The sequence below is a fragment of the Ictalurus furcatus genome, chromosome 7 (assembly GCF_023375685.1).
Source record: "Ictalurus furcatus strain D&B chromosome 7, Billie_1.0, whole genome shotgun sequence".
NCBI lineage: Eukaryota > Metazoa > Chordata > Actinopteri > Siluriformes > Ictaluridae > Ictalurus > Ictalurus furcatus.
In genome coordinates, this window is record NC_071261.1 from 28,501,842 (window position 1) to 28,523,261 (window position 21,420).

At 41.6% G+C, this 21,420-nt stretch overlaps 1 protein-coding gene across 1 annotated transcript in view; it reads right to left on the reverse strand.

Annotated features, from left to right (window-relative positions):
* The window catches only part of cacna1eb (calcium channel, voltage-dependent, R type, alpha 1E subunit b), an 85,443-nt gene that overhangs the window by 23,680 nt on the left and 40,343 nt on the right, over positions 1-21,420 (reverse strand). The window contains exons 14-28 of the mRNA XM_053629658.1: positions 20,138-20,269; positions 18,926-18,995; positions 18,694-18,811; positions 17,685-17,752; positions 17,536-17,600; positions 13,134-13,847; positions 11,657-11,919; positions 11,240-11,384; positions 11,016-11,145; positions 10,815-10,874; positions 10,598-10,704; positions 10,189-10,200; positions 6,507-6,603; positions 5,377-5,537; positions 3,653-3,790 (exon numbers count right to left, since the gene is read on the reverse strand). Coding sequence (XP_053485633.1) covers positions 3,653-3,790; positions 5,377-5,537; positions 6,507-6,603; positions 10,189-10,200; positions 10,598-10,704; positions 10,815-10,874; positions 11,016-11,145; positions 11,240-11,384; positions 11,657-11,919; positions 13,134-13,847; positions 17,536-17,600; positions 17,685-17,752; positions 18,694-18,811; positions 18,926-18,995; positions 20,138-20,269 — 2,280 coding nt within the window. The remainder of the gene's footprint in view (positions 1-3,652; positions 3,791-5,376; positions 5,538-6,506; positions 6,604-10,188; positions 10,201-10,597; positions 10,705-10,814; positions 10,875-11,015; positions 11,146-11,239; positions 11,385-11,656; positions 11,920-13,133; positions 13,848-17,535; positions 17,601-17,684; positions 17,753-18,693; positions 18,812-18,925; positions 18,996-20,137; positions 20,270-21,420) is intronic.

Consider the following 21,420-nt stretch of genomic DNA (forward strand, 5'->3'; position numbering starts at 1 on the left):
ATCGGCCGATGCCGATAAGCGATTATTCAGAGTGATATCGGCCGATGCCGATTATTCAGAGTGATATCGGCCGATGCCAATAAGCGATTATTCAGAGTGATATCGGCCGATACCGGTAACCGATTATTCAGAGTGATATCGGCCGATGCCGATAAGCGATTATTCAGAGTGATATCGGCCGATGCCAATAAGCGATTATTCAGAGTGATATCAGCCGATACCGATAAGCGATTATTCAGAGTGATATCGGCCGATACCGATAAGCGATTATTCAGAGTGATATCGGCCGATACCGATAAGCGATTATTCAGAGTGATATCGGCCGATGCCGATTATTCAGAGTGATATCGGCCGATGCCAATAAGCGATTATTCAGAGTGATATCGGCCGATACCGGTAACCGATTATTCAGAGTGATATCGGCCGATGCCGATAAGCGATTATTCGGAGTGATATCGGCCGATGCCGATAAGCGATTATTCAGAGTGATATCGGCCGGTGCCAAATATTCAGAGTGATATCGGCCGATGCCGATTATTCAGAGTGATATCGGCCGATACCGACAAGCGATTATTCAGAGTGATATCGGCCGATGCCGATTATTCAGAGTGATAACGGCCGATACCGACAAGCGATTATTCAGAGTGATATCGGCCGATGCCGATAAGCGATTATTCAGAGTGATATCGGCCGATACCGATAACCAATTATTCAGAGTCATTTCGGCCGATACGATAAGCGATTATTCAGAGTGATATCGGCCGATGCCGATTATTCAGAGTGATATCGGCCGATGCCAATAAGCGATTATTCAGAGTGATATCGGCCGATACCGGTAACCGATTATTCAGAGTGATATCGGCCGATGCCGATAAGCGATTATTCGGAGTGATATCGGCCGATGCCGATAAGCGATTATTCAGAGTGATATCGGCCGGTGCCGAATATTCAGAGTGATATCGGCCGATGCCGATTATTCAGAGTGATATCGGCCGATACCGACAAGCGATTATTCAGAGTGATATCGGCCGATGCCGATTATTCAGAGTGATAACGGCCGATGCCGATAAGCGATTATTCAGAGTGATATCGGCCGATGCCGATTATTCAGAGTGATAACGGCCGATACCGACAAGCGATTATTCAGAGTGATATCGGCCGATGCCGATAAGCGATTATTCAGAGTGATATCGGCCGATACCGATAACCAATTATTCAGAGTCATTTCGGCCGATACCGATAAGCGATTATTCAGAGTGATATCGGCCGATGCCGATTATTCAGAGTGATAACGGCCGATACCGACAAGCGATTATTCAGAGTGATATCGGCCGATGCCGATAAGCGATTATTCAGAGTGATATCGGCCGATACCGATAACCAATTATTCAGAGTCATTTCGGCCGATACCGATAAGCGATTATTCAGAGTGATATCGGCCGATACCGACAAGCGATTATTCAGAGTGATATCGGCCGATGCCGATTATTCAGAGTGATAACGGCCGATGCCGACAAGCGATTATTCAGAGTGATATCGGCCGATGCCGATAAGCGATTATTCAGAGTGATATCGGCCGATACCGATAACCAATTATTCAGAGTCATTTCGGCCGATACCGATAAGCGATTATTCAGAGTGATATCGGCCGATGCCGATTATTCAGAGTGATAACGGCCGATACCGACAAGCGATTATTCAGAGTGATATCGGCCGATGCCGATAAGCGATTATTCAGAGTGATATCGGCCGATACCGATAACCAATTATTCAGAGTCATATGGGCCGATACCGATAAGCGATTATTCAGAGTGATATCGGCCGATACCGGTAAGCGATTATTCAGAGTGATATCGGCCGATACCAATAAGCGATTATTCAGAGTGATATCGGCCGATACCAATAAGCGATTATTCAGAGTGATATCGGCCGATACCAATAAGCGATTATTCAGAGTGATATCGGCCGATACCGATAAGCGATTATTCAGAGTGATATCGGCCGATGCCGGTAACCGATTATTCAGAGTGATATCGGCCGATACCGATAACCGATTATTCAGAGTGATATCGGCCGATACCGATAAGCGATTACTCAGAGTGATATTGACTGATACCAATAGCCGATACTAATAGTTCTGCCTTTTCTGCCTTCTTTTAAATGAATAATAATTAATTCCACAATTCTGAAAGAAATGCAAAATAAAAACTTTATTCTCTCCATTTCAACAAGTTGTTTGACAGTAACTGGTCTCATAAACAGAAAACACATTACTCTAATTAACATTAACACATGAACTAAATTCTGAAGATTAAAGTGAGATTATTAACTTATTGAATGTTATTAATTCATATGAACATTGACTGAATTCTAAAAAAAACCTCCTGTTAGACTCACATTCACTCTCCACAAACAAAAGCATTTCTACTCCATCACAGACATCAAACTGGTCATACATAATATAAACTTTTTTATATATTAACATTCACTGGATATGAAATATACTACTCTACAAATGTATTTTTCTGTGCACTATATATACTTTTTCGTCAACTCATCTTCATTTAAATCTTTCAGTGGTGTACTGGCGCTTTAATTCAGCGATAGCAGCTCGGCAAAAATAAATAAATAAAATAAATAAATAATTAGACTCAACACCGAAACTCCCGCTTCACCGCTGCAGCGTCCGGTGTAAAATTTTATCAGTGCAGAGATTACAAACCGCACTGTTGTCATCATTCCACACAAGAGACATCTTCTTTACACACAGCACCAAATCCATGTGTTTTCCACCTCTTTTGATTGACAGGATATAATCCGCCCTGATCATCGGATGTTTTTAAACTATCGGTCGATAGCCCATAGCGGGGAAAATAGCCTTCATCGGCCCACACATCGGTGCATCTCTATTTAATACAGAAACATGATACTATTCATTCATTAGTTGTATATTATCCCTTTAGTGTCTTTAGTGTAATGTTTTTATCATAGCATAGCTTATCTTGAGAGGCCAGTAAATCGACTCGTGCGTAACCCAATTCTGAATACGCATAACTTTCCAACATGTCAATCAATACTGATGTAGTATTTAGACCGACATTAAACCGGGCCCAAAATGAGGTAACACTTCACCTAAATGTAGCAGCATTCATAAGGCTACATAACACCTCCATGACAAATGACATAAATCTACACAAACATTCACAGACTCATTCCAACGAGCGACAAATAATATACAGTATATGCCTATACCAGTCGAGTAAGCTGTTGTCATGAAGTGTCTCGGTGTAGTCTTGGAATAAAGTATCTATAAATACTAATGCATGTTTATGCCAATTATCATGAAGACTTATGCAGGAGTTATGACCGCCTAATGAACACTAAGTAAACTGTCATCCACAATATTTTACTGTTTATTTATTTATTTATTAATCGTGAAAGCAGATTATTCATCTTATTCCCTGGATGTGCAAAAAGAAAAAGAAAAAAAAAAAAAATCATCAACTCCAAACATCTTGAGGGTTCAGGATGATGAGAGCACAATGGCAGAATGCCCAGAATGTTGCCTTCCTCTGCTCTAAAGCTGATTTTGTACTGTAGAGAGGAGATGAGCGCGAGCTAGAGCCGGTGGGTGGAGTGAGTGTGTACGTACTGCGGCCAGCCTTCTCCTGTGGACACGGTGAAGAGTGTAAGCAGCGCCCACATCACGTTATCATAGTGGAACTCGTGTCTCTTCCACTCCCGCTTCTTCACCTCCTTCCTGTCCCTCCCGTAATCGATGTAGTAGCCTCTGAACACACACACACACACACACACACACACACACACACAGGGCCATAATGGCATAACAGTTACACCCCAGTGTATGTATATGTATATATATGCCAAAAAAAAATAAAAAATTATATATATATATATATATATATATATATATATATATGTAAAAGTGTCATGAACTGATTTACAGTATACCGCAGTGCTGTTCTTCCTTCTGATTGGTCAGAAGGGGTTGATTCATTTTCTGTAACAGCAGCTTAAAAGTAGTTCCGGCTGCAACATTCATATCGTTTCTATGGTAACAACTTGAAAGGCTGATGCGCCTCGTAAACGAACCGAAAACGTTTATAGTCGTCGATAGACTCTCATTTTCTGTGAAGAGATGTTTATTTCACATTTTGGGAAGGACTCTCCAGTGGAAGCACTTTGTAACAGTCTAACTTTTCGTTTTCCGAAGCAGGAAATCAGAAAGGCGTTTACGTTTGGTGCTTTCTCGGTATCACGACGCTCCGCACTGTTTTTTTTTTTTTTTTTGTCTTATAACTTCAAAAAAAAAAAACAAAGAGAGTTCAAATGAGAGGCTGGTGAGGGAACTTCAGTTTACAGCTGTTGTAACGTAAGCGATAACGGGATCTAAATTGTTTTGCGGCTGCTCCGCTACATTAGAAGTAACTATAAATGGTCACGTATACAATACTATATATAGACAGTAACTATACGGTACATGGAGAACTAGAGATGAAAAGCATGACTGGAGATGAAGATGAAGATGAAGAAAACATTTCAGGATGTGCTGTTACTGGAAAATAACCGACGTACGGGTTGTAACAGTAACTTGGGCCACATTCACCCCGCGCCATTTTGTTTTGTTCCTTACGCAGTACATTCCTTACTAAGGCTCCCAAAAGCTAGATAAAGTTTTATGCGAATGAAAAGCTTACTTATATCTCATACAGATGGTAGCAGGCAAAATGGTGACGAGGTCGACGGTTGATAGAGGGAGAGAGAAAGAGAAAGAGAAACAGAGAGAGAGCTAGAGAGAGAGTGTGTGTGTGTAGGATGAGCGCATCTGTCACACGGGTCTCTCTTACTTTCTGAGCAGATGGACGAAAAGCGGTAGAATCTTTTGACCGCGAGACCGATTGTTTCCTGGATTTGAATACCGTTTGAGGACGTTTTCAGTCTTTGGTATGAATCTCATGTTATAGTTTTCATGATATTTACTTTTTCTTTAAGCATCAAGCACCCTTTTTTGTTGCAGGGAGGATGTAAATAAACCCAATAAAGGCATTCTGGAGGACGACTGACTCCGTGCGAGATTTCTTACAACGTTTACACGCTAACGTGTGATGCTATTAGCTTCACATGGAAGTATATCGTAGGACATCCGTCTGGTGGTCACGAGGAAAACTGGGTTTCTTTTCCCCCTTCCAAAAAATTCAGCGTTTATTTAAAGGAACTGAAAGAACCCAATGTTACCTTTTGGATAATCTGGAGAATCTAATTTAGGGTTAGATTTACATTCTTTATTAATTATGTCAGTGGAAAGTCCTCACTTGTGTGTGTGTGTGTGTGTGTGTGTGTGTGTATGGTACTCACTGGCATTCTCTCTGCGTGCCCATAGAGCCGTCTGTACAGTAGAAGAACTTTCCTTTGAACAGCTGGACTGCGATGACGGCAAAGATGAACATGAAGAGCTTGTAGACGATGAGGATGTTGAAGACGTTCTTCAGGGACGTCACCACACAATCGAACACGGCCTGCGTGCACGCACACACACACACACACACACACACACACACACACACACACACACAATCCCCACAGAATTCAAGTCAATCATCTGTTTAATTCAGTTAGAAATCCAAAAATACACAGCAGAGCGAACCTTAAGGGCCAAGGTTCTACAGCTTGGCAATAGAATTAAAAAAACTGATTTTTCTTCTTTCCCTAGACCAGATATTGTATGGGTTGGAACAGGTGGAGACCATTTTAGGTTTCTGTACCAATAGGAACTGCTGGTACTCGAGGACAGGACTAGTGGAACCCGTTTTTTTATATTGCCGACAGGTTATACAGTCGCCATACTGTGTATTCACACTACATGCAACATTATACACATTATATTATATACATTACATTATACACATCCACATTATGCAACACATCACGTTTCCTGGAAACTCCAGAATTATTGGCACCCTTGTTAAAAAACGAATATACAGTATAATACAAATAACATGCCATAATTGATATTTTGATATATCACTTAACTCATAGGGATGCAACATAATTTAGCACAATAAAATGTACTTTTTCCTTTAAAAAAAAAAAAAGATGACTATTTGTTAGGTTGTGTTGTACAATCGAAGAGCTTAGTTGTTCAGACTTTGCTCTACTGAACAGAAGGATACGAGCGAGACGATCAACCCTCGACTGCATGGCTCGAAGTCGCTTCGGGTGCATTGCAGGTTGAATCGTGGAAGTATACAGCTAATATTTGATGTATTTTCTCAAACGGCGCCAATAATTCAGACTGTATATTTGAGGTCGACTAACCTTTTATTCAGCAGCTTTGTCGGTGCAAATATAAGTCGGTTAACCGAGCGGTCAATAAGACAAAGTATAATTCAAGCACTTTTTGTCGGTCACTGAGAGCTGGAACGATGATGCGGTTGACGTTTTTTAAATGCGCCGTGGAAAACACTCTAATCAAACTAATCTGGTACCTTCAGCTTTGGGAGCCTTTTGATGGTCTTGAGAGGCCGGAGAACTCTCAGCACCCGCAGAGACTTAATAGTCTTGATGTCTCTGCCTTTGTTGTTTCTGCGATTGAAAAAAACTCACATTAGTTGGACTTCAAATCGACTGGAACGTGAAACTCTGTAGCAAAAAAGTATACTGGATAGGGTTATATAACCCAGAGTTCTCATCTTTTGTCTTTTACAGATCCGATATTGGACACGTTTTTTTTCCAAGACGGGTATGTGTAGTAATTAAATAATAAACAATTAAGCTATGAAAGTTGCTTTTGCTTATAAAGTCATAGAACCGTAAAACTGTAGGAAAGGGTTATGATCCAATACTGATATCCCTGCCACCTGCTCCACTGATGAAAGAGTGTATTTATAGAGTGTCTACTCTATAAATACATTTTAATTCAATTATACTGCTATTCATCACAGCAGTGAGTGAACGCTGCTTAGATTTGTTCTCCATGTGTTCTCCATGTACTTGTTTGTGTACAGCCATGTGTATTTGTTTTGGTTTTGTTCCTGTCTCTGCCCCGTCACGTCACTGGTTTGTTCGGGGAATGTGTGTGCCTGGTCTGTGTTAAGTCATTGATTCGTTTGTCTGTTTATTCCCCGCTGTGTCTTAGTGTCCTTGCGAAGTCTTGACAATTCAGACAGCACGAGAAGCATGCTCAACAGCTCAACAGCACGCTTCCGGATTGGCAACCTTTGTTTACTTTTGAACACGTGCGTTTTGTTATGGTTAACTGTAGAACCCTAGGTGTAACGCCCTAACTGAAGAACCCTAGCTGTAGAGCCCTAGCTATAGAACCCTAACTGTAGAACCCTAGCTGTAGAGCTCTAACTGAAGAACCCTAGCTGTAGAGCCCAAACTGTAGAGCCCTAGCTGTAGAACCCTAGGTGTAGAGCCCTAGCTATAGAGCCCTAACTGTAGAGCCCTAGCTGTAGAGCCCTAACTGTAGAGCCCTAGCTGTAGAGCTTAGCTATAGAGCCTTAACTGTAAAACCCTAACTTTAGAACCCTAAATGTAGAACCCTAGCTGTAGAGCCCTAACTGAAGAACCCTAGCTGTAGAGCCCTAGCTGTAGGACCCTAACTGTAGAACCCTAGCTGTAGAGCCCTAACTGTAGAACCCTGGCTGCAGAGCCCTAGCTGTAGGGCCCAAATTGTTGAGTCCTAGCTGTAGAACCCTAGCTGTAGAGCCCTAACTGTAGAACCCTAGCTGTAGAGCCCTAACTGTAGAACCCTAGCTGTAGAGCCCTAACTGTAGAACCCTAACTGTAGAACCCTGGCTGCAGAGCCCTAGCTGTAGGGCCCAAATTGTTGAGTCCTAGCTGTAGAACCCTAGCTGTAGAGCCCTAACTGTAGAACCCTAGCTGTAGAGCCCTAACTGTAGAGCCCTAGCTGTAGAGCCGTAACTGTAGAACTCTAGCTGTAATGCCCTAGCTATAGAACCCTGGCTGTACAGCCCTAGCTTTAGAACCCTAGCTGTAGAGCCCTAAGTGTAGAACCCTAGCTGTACAGCCCTAGCTGTAGAACCCTAGCTGTACAGCCCTAGCTTTCGAACCCAGCTGTAGAACCCTAGCTGTACAGCCCTAGCCTTAGAACCCTATCTGTAGAGCCCTTACTGTAGAGCTCTAGCTGTAGAGCCCTAACTGTAGAACTCTAGCTGTAATGCCCTAGCTATAGAACCCTGGCTGTACAGCCCTAGCTTTAGAACCCTAGCTGTAGAGCCCTAAGTGTAGAACCCTAGCTGTACAGCCCTAGCTGTAGAACCCTAGCTGTACAGCCCTAGCTTTCGAACCCAGCTGTAGAACCCTAGCTGTACAGCCCTAGCCTTAGAACCCTATCTGTAGAGCCCTTACTGTAGAGCTCTAGCTGTAGAGCCCTAACTGTAGAACTCTAGCTGTAATGCCCTAGCTATAGAACCCTGGCTGTACAGCCCTAGCTTTAGAACCCTAGCTGTAGAGCCCTAAGTGTAGAACCCTAGCTGTACAGCCCTAGCTGTAGAACCCTAGCTGTACAGCCCTAGCTTTCGAACCCAGCTGTAGAACCCTAGCTGTACAGCCCTAGCCTTAGAACCCTATCTGTAGAGCCCTTACTGTAGAGCTCTAGCTGTAGAGCCCTAACTGTAGAACTCTAGCTGTAAAGCCCTAGCTATAGAACCCTGGCTGTACAGCCCTAGCTTTAGAACCCTAGCTGTAGAGCCCTAAGTGTAGAACCCTAGCTGTACAGCCCTAGCTTTAGAACCGTAGCTGTAGAGCCCTAAGTGTAGAACCCTAGCTGTACAGCCCTAGCTGTAGAACCCAGCTGTAGAACCCTAGTTGTACAGCCCTAGCTGTAGAGCCCTGGCTGTACAGCCCTAGCCTTAGAACCCTATCTGTAGAGCCCTAACTGTAGAACCCTAGCCGTACAGCCTTAGCTTTCGCCATTACTCTACGAGCCGTTCTGTCCTTTGTTTCTCGTTTCATGGTTCTATATCCGGTTCTCGTTCTCGTTTGTGATTCTCGTTTAAGCCCTGTTTTGCCTGTTTGCCGATCACCTGACCCCCTCGCCTGTTTTGTGACAGTTTTTTTGCCCTACGATTGGGATTTGTCTGCCTGCCTCTCTTCATTAAAAGCTTTAACTGCACTTGTATCCATCTCCACCTTGCATTTTAGCAGCGATAAACAAATCTGCTCACCAGCATCTCTTTTTTTTCCTTTCTTGACATTCATGAGATAAAAATGCAGCTTGTCATGTTACTAAAAAAACAGCTAAGCACAAATACCTCTGTCCTAAAGACATTTCCATGTCAAAAAATAAATAAAACGACACTTTTTCCAGAATGCCGAACACTCCTCATGTGTTTGTTCTGTGTTCTTCGTGTGCTATTGTTTATACATTCCAGGTCTCTGCCCCTGTCACGTCATTGGTTTGTTCCCCAAACGTGTGCGCCTGTTCCGTGTTAGGTCCTCGATTAGTATGTTTATTTATTCCCTGTTGTGTCTCTGTATCCTTGCGAAGTCTTGCCAATTGCATCATGCAGTTCTGAGCCTTATTTTCTACTGCACATTTATTCTGATTTTCTGACTCATGCCTACATTATGATTATTGATTTTGGATTAACCTCATTTGAGGCTGCTTAGCTGTGTATTGACCCCCACTATGGCACTGACTATAGTATTCTTGGATTTGTCCAAATAAAGACCCACGCTGTGTATAAACACTTTACAGAAATACAGTTATTAAACTATCATTGGCACACTACACTACACTGCTGTTCAAATTCACTTGTGGACCCAGTTACACTGACGTTATATTACACTGCGACTCTATTTCTCAATAATATTTATAATTACACAGTAATAAATTCAGACACGAAGAGCTGAAATTGAAACCAATGTTATAGTCCTAATTTTTTTGGGGTGGGATGCCATAAAGACATGGTGCATCATACGCTCACATCTTGTGCACTAATATAACACCACAATTTACTTTTCAACTTTTCCGAATTAAACGAGTTGAATTTCGTGTATGCTTTACAATTTTGAAAAACACCGAACCCTATCCAAAGGATTTAACTGACAAAACACTCCACAAAGGCTGCACACATGAACGTTACTGACATAAATAATGCATCTGTTTGAACAATATGAATGAGAAGTGTGTGGCTTTACCCCATAACATTCCTGGCAGCCACAATGACACAGTCCACAGAGAAAACAGAGAGAAAGAGGGATGACAGAGAAAAAAACATTTACAGCAAGAACGAGATTAAAAACAGAGAAACACCGCACTACCACATAAAGCAATTTGGTCATCTTAACACTGATTTATATTCCATAACATCAATAACTACTTTCTCTTGACCTTGGAAAGAGTGGTTGATAGTTTACTGTAATAATTGAAATTGACGTAAAAGTGAAAGATTGTACATTACAAATATTATGAAAGGCACTTAAACTTGTGAAGCGAAGAAAGCGTTAAATGTAGGTACTAAAATGTGGTTATAAATCGCTTTTCATTGTTAATTCGATTCCACTATCCCTACGTGAAAAGGCAGTTAGCTACAGGGAAATCACTCACGTAAGAGCGAAGGCGATGAGAGCTCCAACCACCACGATGAAGTCCAGGATGTTCCACAAGTCTCGGAAATATGAGCCATCGTGCAGAATGAGGCCCTGGTCAATCATCTAACAAATATAAAAAATATTAAAGCAAATAAATGAAATATCTTCAGTAGGATACTAGGAGGCGACTAGCAAGGAGGATGTGTGGTAAAATTGGACAACAGATGACATACCTTTATGATCATTTCAAATGTAAACACGCCCGTGAAAACGTAATCAAAATAACGGAGAACCTGCAAGAAGAAAAAATTTCAGCAGTGAAACCATCTGGACAATGTTTTGCCCCATCCGCCCCCGTTCGTTTGTGTGTTGTTTATGCAATCAAGTTCCTACAAGACAGGGTTGCGTTCATGAAAAATTTTCAATTTGTTTACCCGGTTGCGCTCCGAGTTGGTGGACACGGGGTCCTCTGCGGCCAGAGCGATGCTGCTAGCCACGATCACAAGAAGAATGGTCATCTCGAAGTAGCGTAGTGTCACTACATAGTGACAAATTCTGCGGATCCTACAGTTTGGATGAAAAAGATTCACTCCACGTTTAGTTTTTTTTATGTCAATTCGGTTCCAAAATGACGTTTAATACTTTGTAATCAGCTTACGGGTTTCTGCTTTTGAAAATGAACATGCTATCCGGTATCACAGGTTTGACGACTTTTGTCGGAGCATCTTCATCCGTGTCGTCATCGTCATCATCGTCTCTATCGGTCTTTTCCGAGTGAGAAGCTTCCACATCCTTAAAACTGACTACAATAGATTGTAGATCCGAGTCATGTACAATGAGCTACTCCATCCTCCAGGCATATCAAATGAAGCGTTAGTGTTTATGCTAGGTTTAGTGTTACAGATACAGGAAATAGATATAGAATTGAATAAATATATCAATGTTATTAAATGTGTACTGGTTGAATTATAGATCGGTGGCTATTTCCATGAGCATTCGAACCAAAAAATGAATTTATGTCAATGAATGAACAGCATAATAACGTTTGTAAAGATGATGTAGTCGGTCACTTTACCAGTCATTGGCGTTAACTCTAAAAGCGGCTGCGCAGACATCTCTCGCATAATGCTCGCTTCCGTCATCGACTCCCCCTGATTTAAATAACAGGCATTGTTCTCGTTATCGATGGCTTCCCCTGAGAGGTAATTAAGCTCTGGAGTATTTTCTCCCCGGTGCTGTGGGCAGGACTCGGCCTCTCCATCTTCACCCAGAGCCGTGCAGGTGCACTGGAGACCAGACTCGTCCTCAGCCACCTCAGAAACCTCACACACACTGTCCCTAAAAAAAGACCAATCATGGGTATGAAAAGGACGTTGGAACACAAATGGACGTGCAAGTGTGTGTGAATTTTTTCATACATAACTTAGATTGGTAAATAATTTGAGGTAAAATGCATGACTATGTGTTTAAACAGGGTGTACTGTTTGCTTTCTTGAATTCAAGGCCTGGTCCTGACCCCATCTTAGGTCCTGATCTAGTCCTATTCTCGGTCTCAGATACAGTTCCTATCTCTGTCCCTGCTCTACAAACTGGATCTCTCTGATGCTCGGTTTTGAAGTACCACCTCATCTTCTAGACCAGGGCTCATCAACTGGTGAACCATCCATCCATCCATTTTCCATACCGCTTACCATACACAGGGTCGCGGGGAGCCTGGAGCCTATCCCAGGGAAATCAGGGGACACCCTGGATGAGGTGCCAGCCCATTGCAAGGCACAATAGCACACACATTCACACACCCATTCACACATTATGGACAATTTGGAAATGCCAAACAGCCTACAATGCATGTCTACGGATGGGGGGGGGGACCGGAGGACCTGTAGGAAACTCTCAAAGCATGCTGAGAACAAGCCAACTCCGTTCGTTTAAACAAATTGTAACTGTGGTATCTAGACCTTTATAAGCAAGGTCCAGGGTTTCTGCTTGTTAAAGAGGGGTCTTGGTTTTCTCTCGTCTCCTTGTTGTGTTGACCTTCTCCTTGTTTTCTTAGTTTCCCCTAGTGCTTGACCTTTGCTTGTCTCTTTTGGATAATGACTACGGTTTGCATGTGATGATTGTGGACTTTGACAACAATTTTCGACAAAAGCCTACAGTAAATAAAAAGAGTGAAAGTCAAGATGTATCGACATTGACATGATACTAAAATATTGCTCTTGACCTTGGGTTACTGTCTGTGTGGAGTTTCTAATGGTAACCCTGTGGCGGCGTGGGTTTTCTCTGCATTCTCTAGTTTCCTCCTACCTCACAAATACTGTACGTACATACTGGTTGTGGAGTAGTTGCTCTAAATTGTGTAAATATGTGTGGGCATGGTGTCTCATCCAGGGTGTATTCCCACCTCATGTCATGGGTAGATTCAGGATCCATCAAAACCTGACCAGGATAAACTGCTTACTAAAGATCAATGAATATATTGTGCTGAAATCAGAGGCTAGACATTATGCTCAACATTACACCATGTCCAAGGTGACTAACAGACAGCATTGTACCTTTGCGGTTCCTCGTCAGGTTGATGGGACATAATTGTCTCACTCCCATCCATCAGAAAGCTCTGTCTGGACTGGGAAGCCTCTCCATCATCTCCTCCTTCCTGAAACTGTTCTTCGTCTGTGTTTTTAATCTCTGTCCTGGACTCACGATGCCTGTGTCTCCGGTGTCGGCCACCCTGCACGACGCCTACTGCTGCAGCAGCCCGGAACTTTCGTGCCACCCGGTGCCTCCTGTCCGTATTGGAGCGATGGATGGCGCCTGAGGATCTGTCCTCCAACCCAGAGCCCATTAGAGACACTGGCTCAGATTCAGGTGGCTCAGGGAGTGGGATCGAGATGGACATGGGTGGTTCGGGTAAAGGCATGATGACTGACATTGGTGACTCGGGGAGGTGTGCTGGACTGGCCTCAGCTGAGGGGACAGTGGTGTGCGCCTGGTGGTGGCCACTCATCGGCGTGCCCATAGGGTCCTCCGTGGGGCTGTCAAACAGAACCTCGCGACTCGCCATCTGACGCCGTCTGCGCAGCTGGTTGGCACGTTGCTCCCACACAGACATTTTGATCTTGTTCCGTCTGTCACGTCGGTTGGCAAAGGCATTTGAAGGCTGCTCTTCACTGGCTTTCACCCCCGCTGTCTCCTCCTCTGCCTCGGCGGGGTTCGGCCTGCCTCTATGAATGGCTCGTTTTCTGTAGAGATATGGCCTTCGCCTCCGTCTGCTTCCACAAAACACGGACTTAGTCACAAAAATAATTATTTAAACGTGCACAATCACAGTTAGCATTCACAGGGAGTGTGTGTTTGATCAAATCTGAGAAATCAGAAGTTTATAAAATAATGGTTATCGGTTTGGGTTGGAGAAATTGAGAGTTGCTGGAAAACAGAGCATTCGAGGGGAGAAAACAAAACAAAACAAAAAAAACAAAGAAAAACCCTACAAACAATTTGCTAGTAAATGAAAAGGACAAAAAGTTCAAAACAGAAACAGTGTGTTAAAGTTGCACGTGTGTGGAGTAAATGAGACAAAAAGATGAAGGTGGAGGACGGAGGTGGAACAGGTAAAAAGGGGTATAGAGAGACAGCGCTACTCACATTTATACGCATTCTTTTGTTGTCCATGTGACCAAATGAATGATTGGTTGGAAATAAGCCATTAGTGTATTTGTACAGCAGACAGACAAAACAATCAGAGTGACAAAGACCAAGTCAGGATCACTAAAGTTTGCTGAATTGATTGGCTAGAGAAAATCGGTCAATACTGTTAATGTTAAAAACGTTGACAAGATGATCCGTATGACCTACACTTACACCTACAATTTGTGCTAAAAAACAAGATACTCACTTCCTGTGAGCAAACCAGCCATACACCATGATATCAGTCTGGTCTGTTGGTGTACCACCTCAGTGCATGACATTATTTTTTGGATGTCTACACAATTTACAGTTGAGCGCAAACATTTGTGAGATCCCCCCCCTCCCCACACCCCCCACACACACAAGTTGTCCTATTGGATTTTGGCTTCTAGATAGGCTCAGATCCTCAAAATACCCAACGATACAGCCAGACTGCACGACTTAATCCAAGCCAGACGCCAAAAATCCATTAGGATCCCTGTTGAAGCAAAGGTGCCTAAATGTCACTGCACTTTCTCTCACACAGAGTGCACACCAGAGCACATTTACTCTACTGTATAGCTTTTTCTCCGACATCCCCTTCCTATTTTCTCCTTTCAAAAGCCCAAACTTCAGTGTCACATTCTCAATGCCAATAGTTCTTGTTCCCAGTTCTTACAAAACTTCAGTTCTCGGATGGATGAACCTAGCAACACTTTCTGCCAAACGCCGTGGGTTGCATAGCTTGAGAAACTTCAAGAAATAAAAATTTAAGTTCCCCTGGAGAAAAGCTTTCATGAGTCGCTAAGGCGGTGGACACATGGCTGTCTAGTCAGGCTTAGAGCCATTTCTTATGCAATAACTTGATATATCTCGCAACAACTGTGCTAAGTTCTCAAGATAATGAAAAAGCTGTTCTTAGTGCTTTAGCGTCAGTGACGGTTTGGCCTTTGTCACTCCATAACCATAAACTGACAAGACAATACAATGGTAGCATCATAATATTTTGGCATTAAGTCCTTCAAGCTGTGCTGAATGCACCAGGCAAAGGATTCTACTGGAAGCACTGGCCAATTGTTCTGCAGGTTTCATCATCCAAGATGCAGGTCAACCTTGTTTTTAAAATTGCACAACAATTTTATCATGAGGACAGTGAGATTTATTTTTCGACATGACATTTGTGGTTTAACTTAAATTACTGGAATGTTGGACATCGGTTTAAGTCGACCAGACAATGAAGTGATACTGGTCTCTTCACTGAATTTCGAGAGGAACGAAGGAACAAGCATGCGAGAGTGCAAGCAGGCAAGCATGCATCATTCCTGGCTCGGGAAATCAAGCTTTCCAGGTACATAACTTCGAATATAGTTCTTTCTAATCTGCTTCAAAGAGGCTTTTTTTTAAAAATGTAATATTTATCTAACCCTTAAATAACATTATAACTGCATTAGTTACTATTAACAAACCACAAAGTTCAGCTATATTCCAATGTATACCGCAGCGATTTCGAATTCTTGTTACTGCTTGGTCAGAAGTCGTTGATTAATTCTCCACAACAGCAGCTCTGACAGTAGTTCTGTCCACAAGAAAAATCAGGGGTTTTTATTAATCCACTGAATCCAATAAATTGACGTTACCATGGTAACATATATTTAGTAAGGAGTCTCCGGTGTCAGTGCTCCAGTGTTAGGACAGAGGACATCTGGTTTCTTGGTAACATGAAAGCTAAGTGGGTTTTTTTTTTGTGGGGGGGGGGGGGGGGGGTGTGTCTCGTTAAGTTCAAAAGAGAGAAAAAAACAGAGACTGTTAAGGAAATAACTGATGAGAAGAATGAACTTGTTCTGCAGACCTTCCACGACAGTGAGTCTAACTATAAATGGATAAAACGCATCGTGTCGTTATTTAATGACTAAAATATATAATTGTTGCTGAAATTACTGAAAAAATTGTTGTTGCCACTTTTTTTTTTTTTTTTATAACAACATGCAATGTCATGCATTTATTCCTTACACAATTAAGTCGACACACGTTAATTTCTGTTGGCTTAAATGTTAAATAAATATGCTTTCATTCTTTTGATGTTCATATCACCAGTGTCTAAAGGTAAGTCCACATAAAATAGCATAAATTACAGTACAGCACGTTCCTGTTGTTCATGTTCATAATGAACTTAACTCAGGTCTCTTATTAGGCATTTCTTACTCATAGATAAAATAAACAACGAATACAAGCATTAATTACTTTATTAAGGTTTATTAATGCTGAAGTTCACGGTTCAAGAGCTGCTCAAAATAACGTTATTAAGAGAACCTTTATGGAACGCTTTATTAACCTACTACCTATTTAGTGTACAAGCCCAAGCCAGAATATATTCTTTAAATTATGACTAAACACCCTTCTTCTTTGAAATAATCCCCAAAGGCAATTTTTATGACTTATACATACGCCTAATGTCTAGGAATAAATGTTGAGGGTTGCAAATCACAATTCACAAGCAGCAGTCACAGTGAGGCGGTCGAGTCAATGCATTAAGAAGGACTTACAAACCAGCACACAGTGAAAGAGTGTTTATGACACTACAAGAAACACTCTGGACACAAGATAACATTTGATTTGCACATTGAATAACCTTGCAAACTGTTGATAATCTTCCAATGATCATTAACCTTGCTAGTATTAAACTAGCGTAAACGATGCTAGACAATGCTAAGCAGAAAGCTCCAGCCTCAACTCCAGCTACAGTGTCAGTTGTAGCAATGGTAAATATATTGTAGTCTATCTGTAAGCAGCCACATTTAAAGTTTTCACATGATCGGAAAATTCCGGGCCAAAAATGTCCCCAATGCCACCACATGTAACGTGGCCCCGTCTTTAAAATCTGGTCTGTATCATGAGAGAATATCTAGTCTTATTAAGTTAAGTAAAAGTCTAAACAAAGTTTTGTATTTTCCATCTAGGTAACACCTCACAACATCACGATGCTCAGCAAACACACTCTGTTCTGTGTTAGACTTTCATTATTTTGCTCTTTATGATTAGTACATAGCAAGGAACATTCTATAAGACTCACTCCAACAGCGACAGACGGATGGCACATTAATAAATGATGCTAGGCCGTATGTAGTGGGTCGTAACAGTTTGATCACAAGAAAGTTTAGAATAACACAGCTTCCTCTTATCGTGCTACTTCCTGCCAGCTAAGTACAGTTAGTGTACATCAAACTGATGCGATATCTAGTAAATACAGGAGGCAGGGGGCATAAACTTACTGACAGGACTGATAACACTTACTCAGAGAGGCCAAATTCCCGGCCCTTGTACCGCTGATTGAAAAACGCCTCTTCCTCCTCTTCATCCTTTTAACGCATTAAGATAAGTTGTGTTATGTGTCAGGCGAACTATTCTTGCATGTATATCAGGATCTGTAGGATTTTCTCTACCTTTGTAAGCTCCTGTGCGTTGGCGAGATTATCCACAGCGATGGCCAAGAAGACATTCAGCAGTGTGTCTGGTCAAATTGTGGTCAAGGATTGTGGTACGTCATTCACACCGACGAATACTGTAATCTTTATGTACTACTGGGACGAGATATGATTCCTGGATATGAAGTAATGTTGCCGGAAGACGTCTGGTCAATTAGTACGTGATCAGTGAAATGTCAGGGCTGTATGCATGGTTGTTCCATGTACTGTACATTTACGTACACCTTACATAAATGCAAACCGTTTATTGTGACCTTCCTCAAACAACTTCTAAGTCAAACGCCCGTAACGTGTATGAAGACTGTACCTGTGTTGGGAATTCAACAGATTAGTCCTTTGTTGTCTATATCTTATTGTTATTGTTTTAAACTTGGTTTCGTCTCAATGATAGAAAAGAAGAAAAAGTGCAAAGCCTCTTTTCCTATACGATAGAACTGAATCTTGACCAACATGCATGGTCAACATGAGTTATTTCTCAGGTCCTTTTTATAGTAGGTGAAAGGTCAGAACCGTTCCCCATAGTGAAGCACGGTGGTGTGAGCATCAGGCTGAGAGTTACTCTTAGTCTTAGATTTTTGGTTCCTTCTTTGACCTTATATATGATCCATGACTTTTTGACCTTGCCTAGGAAGATCATAGTCATGTCGTATTGTTTAGATTGTTTAAATAACGGATTTATTGGATGTTTGAACTTTGGGATATTTTGGTCTTGGTCTTCATGATGCTGTTCTCTGAAAAAAAAACCCCCACTGTATGGCCTTCCAGAAGCAAGTGAAAAAGTTCAAAAGGGGTGAATAGTTATGCAAGCCAAGTGGAACCTGGATTATCAGATCTTTTTATTTATAGAAAGTATAATTAACCCATTTTACATCAGAATAAGTGCCTTTCTGTTGTTCTGTAATTGTTGTTCCAGGCACAGTTGAACAAATTGAACCTGATTTCATTTCGAGACATTTCTGAAGGATACAATTACCAATCAGCGTGAGCACAATGAAGTAGATGGAGGACCACATGCCATACTGTACGCCTCCCTGAGAGCGGATCCCGTTATACATCACCTCGTTCCAGTCTTCACCCGTCAGAATCTGCAGGTTAAAGCGAACAAGGCGTCTGATTTAAAAGCGACGAGACGTAAACGGACAGATATAGTTATGAAATAACGAAACCGCCTCGGCTCGTTGCCGTGATTTAGCACTGACCTGAAAGACCGTCATGATAGCAGCTGGAAATGTATCAAAGTTGGCAGGAGTGTAATCTTTAAAGATGAACCTGGAGAACAAACACAAATCCTAATAATAAACAATGGGTTTCGATTAAAAAGACGTCAGAGGTTTACACAGTGGGGAAAACAATGAAGAAAAGCAACTGGATTGACCGGATCGACTCTTATGGGTTTTACGAGTACAGAATTGTCTTTTCGCGTTACTGAACATGTCCTACGTTAGGAATAAAACAAAGAAGAGTGCTTTTATAGGAAAATGATCAACGACTGGGTCGTGTGATGTATCCAGAGACAAAGCGGAAATACTTTTACCACCCTGGCGTTGATGATTTTCCAAAAACAGCACATCCTGAAGTGTTTTATTCCTCTTATACCACAGCAATTTGTCAAACACTGGAATGTCATACATTTTCCTTAATCAGTTTATAGTTACATGTAACTATTTAGTCAATACACATTAATTTATACATATAATTAAACAATTTGCTAACGAGTAAATTTAGACAACAACAACAACAAAAAAACGTTCTACACGATCCATTTAGAGTCACATTTAATGTTGTGGAACATCCATGAGACAGATCGTTCCTCTTCGAACTTATGTTACAGCAGCTATGAACAGCAGTTCCCTGTTTTGCCATCGAGAGTTAATAAGATGAAAAAAATGCAGCTTGTTTTGTTACCAAGAAACTACAAAGCACAAATTCTACAGTCCGGTACTGACGCCTGAGACCTCCTTAAATGTTAAGCAAAAAGGTGTTACTATAGAAACAGTATACAGTATATGAATACAAACATGTGTGATTTGAATTAAGCTGGAACTACGGTTAGAGCTGGTCTTATAGAACATTAATCAACACCTTCTGACCGATCAGAGTTGAGAATTCAATAGCAGTGTGCGAGGTGACTTAAATATTGGGATTTTTTTTTTTTCAAATGTGAAGTTTGAAGTGAAATACAAATACTCCATACTCCATAAACGTAAATATTCAAGTGCACATGCAGTGACAAAGTGCTGGTAGGACATGAAGAACCCTCCATTTGTCCACGCTTACACAATATTACATAATAAAATGAATTCAAAGAGGAGGCTAAAGTGGATGGCAGTTTTACAACAGAGGTGGTTATGCTTTTAATGTATTAAATGCCTTTATAGGCTATATCTTCATACTCAACATCTGGATGTTACCTGCCACCAAACAGCTGCATCCCGAGCAGAGCGAAAACCACAATGAACAGGAAGAGCAGGAAGAGGAGGCTGATGATGGACTTCATGGAGCTCATCAGAGACACGACCAGGTTTCTCAAAGAGGCCCAGTACCTGATCGGTTTAAAGCAGTATAAAGTAAGTACACACTGCTGACGGTTAGAGGCGTATACAGTGGCGCTGGAAAGTTATTTTTAAATACATCTGCATAAATATGACCTAAAACGTCATCAGATTTTCACACAAGTCCTAAAAGTAGATCAAGGGAACCCAATTAAACAAATGAGACAAAGATATTATTCTTGGTCATTTATTTATTGAGGAAAATGATCCACTATTACATATCTGTGAGTGGGAAAAGTATGTGAACCTTTGTTTTCAGTATCTGGTGTGACTAATTGTGCAGCAATAACTGCAACGAAACGTTTCCAGTAACTGTTGATCAGTCCTGCACATCGGCTTGGAGGAGTTTTAGCCCATTCCTCAGTACAGAACAGATTCAACTCTGGGATGTTGGTGGGTTTCCTCACATGAACTGCTTGCTTCAGGTTCTTCCACAACATTTCTATTGGATTAACGACTTTGACTTGGCCGTTCCAAAACATTAAATTTATTCTTTTTTAACCGTTCTTTGCCAGAACGACTTGTGTGCTTAGGGTCGTGATCTTGCTGCATGACCCACTTTCTCTTCAGATTCAGTTCACAGACAGATGTCCGGACATTTTCCTTTAGAATTCTCTGGTATAATTCACAATTCATTGTTCCATCAATGATGAAGTCGTCCTGGACCAGATGCAGCAAAACAGTTCCAAACCATGACACTACCACCAGCATGTTTCACAGTGTTCATTTTGGAGAGCAGTGGCTTTCTCCTTGCAACCCTGCCATGCTCACCACTGTTGTTCAGTGTTCTCCTGATGGTGGACTCATGAACCACCAAGAGTGCAAACTCTTTAGAGGTGCTTTTTTTTTTTTTTTTTTTTTTTAAACCTTTTCCAGCCTCAACTCTTTTTATGAAATCTCCTTTGTTCATGCCATAATACACTTCTATAAACATGAGTTGTGAAGATCAGACTTTGATAGATCTCTGTTCTTTAAATAAAACGGGGCGCTCATTCACACCTGATGATCATCCCATTGATTGAAATCACCTGACTCTAATTTCACCTTCAAATGAACTGCTAATCCTAGAGATTCACATACTTTTGCCACTCACATATATGTAATATTAGATCATTTTCCTCAATAAATAAATGACCAAGTAT